Source organism: Coffea arabica, chromosome 11e (assembly GCF_036785885.1).
Source record: "Coffea arabica cultivar ET-39 chromosome 11e, Coffea Arabica ET-39 HiFi, whole genome shotgun sequence".
NCBI classification, from domain to species: Eukaryota; Viridiplantae; Streptophyta; class Magnoliopsida; order Gentianales; family Rubiaceae; genus Coffea; species Coffea arabica.
This window is the reverse complement of record NC_092331.1, coordinates 56,536,282-56,540,363: the sequence shown is the minus strand read 5'-3', so window position 1 is coordinate 56,540,363 and position 4,082 is coordinate 56,536,282. Positions and strand designations below refer to the sequence as shown.

Genomic DNA, 4,082 nt, shown 5'->3' with positions numbered 1-4,082 from the left:
TTTTTTTTTTTTTTTTTTCATTTGTCAAGCACAAGCAAAACCAATTTTGCTTCTCAAATCTCAACAATTGTGCGCCCACCTCCAACTACACCCCACCAAAATTTTCCAGCAACCAAATTCTAGACCTTCTTGAACCACTTGCTACTCTTTGGAACGAAATTTACACGGACACGATGATCTGGGAGTAGTTAGTAGGCGACATCTCAGAAATCAAGTCTGAACGGTGAAAAGACAACAAATTTCTGCTATCCATCCATGCACCCTCTCTATGACCTGCCCACCAGCCTCAGTAATCCCTTTCGCGTGGCAATTAAGCAAAGGCATCGGCATCATCATCATCATACCCATCATCATCAGCAAACATGACAGTAAAACCGGACATCATCATCATGGACCATCCAAACCGATTGAAAATGAAAACAGGAGAGCTTAAAAACAAAAAAAGGAAAGAACGAGGAGGAATCATTGCCGGAAGAAAATTATATATTTATAACATATATATATTTACAAAGTGAATGGACTGCATAGACGACTCGATAACACCCACAACACTTGGTTTTTACAGATTCTCATCAGAAAGCCGCCCTTGGAAATTCTCAAAACGACCCCAAAATGGACAACGAATTTTTTTAGTAATCAAATTCAAACCCTCTCATCATCTCCTCAATACTTACATCACCATGATCAAGAGGGCTCTACCCCTCCAGATCACTGATCTCTTATCTAAAAGCAGACCTTCATAAAATTACTCCTGCAGATGGACCCTTTTGGTTAATAACAACTCAGATCTTATACTTACAAAAAAAAAAAAAAAGGAAACCAGACGCATTAACAATATACACTTGTAGACCCTTTTTCAAACATATTTACACTAGACCAAAAAAGGATCTAACGACCTCTCGTTCACTTCCTCAATTCTTGATTTCGTGACTCTTCAAAATTCTTCTCTTCTGCTGCTGCTGCTGCTGATGCTAATCAATAGTAGTAGAAGTATTCCAAACTTTGCTCTCTAATATGTACTTTCTCAAATATCTTTTTTGCTTTTGGATACTCGATCTTGGATGAATTGGACTTGTTTAGGGAAAACAAATTCTTATTATCTAAGCCAGAGCAGGGATGCTGCAATTCCTGCGATCCCTGTCCAGGCAATCAAACCCCTCAATTCTCACAGCCGGATTGTTGCCAAAATTCGCCCGGACGCACCCGCCTGCTTTCCTGGCGGATGAGGACGGGGACGATGCCAAACCGGAGGGAATCGGAATCGCACGAGGGGAAACTGGGGTGACCCTTTCATCACCAAATCGAGCATCCTGAATTAATGGGTTAGATACTCTGCTCGGCGGTGACCCACTAAAAAATGGGGGCGACGAGGCTGCCTGTGTACATGATGGTTGTTCCGTGCCATAACCACCCTGTCCAAAAACAAGAAACTCTCATTTCAGTAAAAACATGAATCTAATGATCCAAATTTTGCAACAGTAAACTTGCCGATGCTAAACAATTTAATCATCTAGCCCACCCTCGACCACCTAAACAGCTTAAAAGCTTACCTATATGCAACTAACAACCAAAACCTAGGAGTCTTAGATCAGTTGCAGGGTAGAAAACTAACCAAAAAAATTCAGAAAAAAGCACACACCTTTGCAAGGATGATATCCAACAACTCAGCTCCAGCTTTTGCATCACAAACCTCCTGCTGATGGCTGTAAAAGTTTCCACCACAGATAATAAGCCCATCATAAATTAATCTTCAAAATCATACCCAAATTAAAAAAAAAAAACAAAACAAAACTTGATAAAGAACTCAGGTAATTTTCTTGTATTGTACAATACAAAAGGGGGTCCATGTTCCTCAGATAATTACCTCACATGCCATCGAAGAGGTCTGATAGGGTCAGCCATAGCCGGATTAAGGCCTCCAACTCGCCTTGGTTTAGGGCAAACAACAGTTTCCCTCTCCCTCTCTCTCCCATGAGTGGTGAAATCTGGAACAATTGAACTTGGGACAGAGATGGCGACAGAGGCTCTCCTCTCCTCATAGGCAGCAAAACCGTTTTGCTTCATTTTCTCTTTTCTTCCTTGAGATTTTTGGATTTTTTTTGGTTATGAAAAAGAATCGCCACACCTGTTTCAAAAGCCACATGAATTAGATGCCTACTGAAGATAAAAGGGGGATTAGAAGACAAATATACCAAGAGACATAGCTCAATAGGGAATCTCCAAATAAACAATTAAGAATTAAAGAAGTAATTTTGAAGTAAAAATGTAATTTTTTTAGATCAGCATGGATCTGGTCAAAGTGGGAGCTGAATAGCCGGCTGCTGAGGAATTTTTGACTTGTAGGTAAAAACAAAAAACATGGCAATTTTCGGAGATCAAGCAAATCTGGATTAATCGATAAATTCAAAGGTAACTCAATATTTCAGATCCGTTCCAGAGATTTCTAAAACTTATTTTTTATATTCACCAGAGAAGATAATTTTTGAGGTTCCTAACGATTTCACCTCGTTCTAAAATATATCCTTGATTTCAAATAGAAACCTACTTTTTTTGGTAGCTGAAAAAAAATCACTTCTCAGATCCGTTAAATTTCAACTACTATTACCAAAGAAAACACAACAATTGACCCAAATCTTACAACACGCACAAAAGATATATTAAAACAAAGGGTCATAAAAAAATTATGAAAACCCAGAAAAATCATCGCAAAGTTGAAGTCGAAACTTGGGCAAGAAAAATTTTTTGACCTCAAAAACATTTCTTCCGACGTCTAAGCTAAAAAAGCTCAAAACTTTGAGCTGAAAATGGAAAAGCCAGAAGAGATCTAAGCTAAAGAGATAGAAGAAAGGGGGTATTTGAGAAGAAGAGAGAGAAAGAAGAATTGCCGGTTACCTGAGCGAGCTGTACAAAATTGTTAAGGAGGTATATTTTCCCCTCCTCTATCTATTGTTACAGGAGAATATTTCAAACAAGAGGGGAACACAAGGAGGAGAGAGGAGGAAGAAGAGTCGGTCTTGTCTTGGACAAGAGAAAAGAAGGTTCACAAAGGAAGCAGTCCATCAGATTTATACACATGGATGACAGAAAGAGTCAGAAAAAAGAAAAAGGATATTTTTCTTTAAATATTAAAAAAAAATTATAAGTCATGTGGAGGGAAGGTGTGGGACAGTGGGAGTGGGAGGCAACTACTGCACAGCATGTCTAAAGTATTCTAATTTATTTCAATTTTTTCAGCAGTACATGCTGTTTCAAAATTTATTTTGCAAGTATACTCCTTTAAGTTTGTAATAATTTGGAAACCTCTTTCCATCTTTTTTTTTAACTAATGCCCATCTTCTTGCCTTTCAAGCAAATCCTTGAACGAATGGATAAAAACGTTCATAGTATGAAACAATATATATTAATGACTGAGGGATCGAATACAAGTAACTTGCACAGCTAGGATCGTTCATTTTTTTCTAAAGGTATCATATCATGCACAAAACTCGCACAATTAGTTCAAATTCCTAAAAAGAGAAAAATGAATGCTAGAGTGTGATTACATGAGTTTGTGAAGAAAAAGTGCTAGAGTGTACTAATTTGATTTTGTAGTGATTATGAAAATCTTTTCCAACCTTGTAATTTGTTGACAAACTCTTGTTTGGAAAATATATACTAGTATGTTTAGATAGTAGATTATTTGGAATAATTTAAAAAAAAATTGCAGTGATATATATATATATGATGCAAGCAAAAGAAGATCGAAAAATGTATTACCATAATGAAATTTTTACAAATAAATAACTATCCAAACAAACCAATAATGGAATAGAAACACGTGATTAGTTCTTTCTTTTAAGGGAATATTTTGAAATATTCCATTGTGGTAACAACTATTGCCTCAGAAGTCACTTGTAGGTACGTAGGGTTCTTTTATTGTTGGGATGTTTTGGGAAAATTTTCTTTTGCTAATCTAGAATAGGATGTGATATATCGACTTGTAATTATTCTAATTGAAAGAATAGTTAAATTGGATCCAACTTATGTAGTATATTATTATTCATAGTGTAAGAAAGTTTTTCTTATAAGAAAAAGACGTAATT

The 4,082-nt window shown here is 36.5% G+C and overlaps 1 protein-coding gene across 1 annotated transcript; it reads right to left on the bottom strand.

Annotated features, from left to right (window-relative positions):
- Positions 1-465: 465 nt before the first annotated feature.
- On the bottom strand, positions 466-3,030 carry LOC113719346 (uncharacterized). Its single transcript, XM_027244555.2, has 4 exons — positions 2,893-3,030; positions 1,865-2,125; positions 1,640-1,703; positions 466-1,412 (listed from the first exon to the last, which is right to left on the bottom strand). The coding sequence occupies exons 2-4, from the start codon at positions 2,062-2,064 to the stop codon at positions 1,101-1,103; spliced, it is 576 nt and encodes a 191-aa protein (XP_027100356.1). The 5' UTR covers positions 2,065-2,125; positions 2,893-3,030; the 3' UTR covers positions 466-1,100.
- Positions 3,031-4,082: the final 1,052 nt, after the last annotated feature.

Excerpts from the sequence above, each read along its gene's own strand:
- LOC113719346 (XM_027244555.2), bottom strand. The coding sequence starts at position 2,064 with ATGAAGCAAAACGGTTTTGCTGCCTATGAGGAGAGGAGAGCCTCTGTC. Across the intron at positions 1,704-1,864 it reads CCTCTTCGATGGCATGTGAG|CCATCAGCAGGAGGTTTGTG; the intron begins GTAATTATCTGA and ends AAACTTTTACAG. Across the intron at positions 1,413-1,639 it reads TGGATATCATCCTTGCAAAG|GGTGGTTATGGCACGGAACA; the intron begins GTGTGTGCTTTT and ends GTTTTTGGACAG.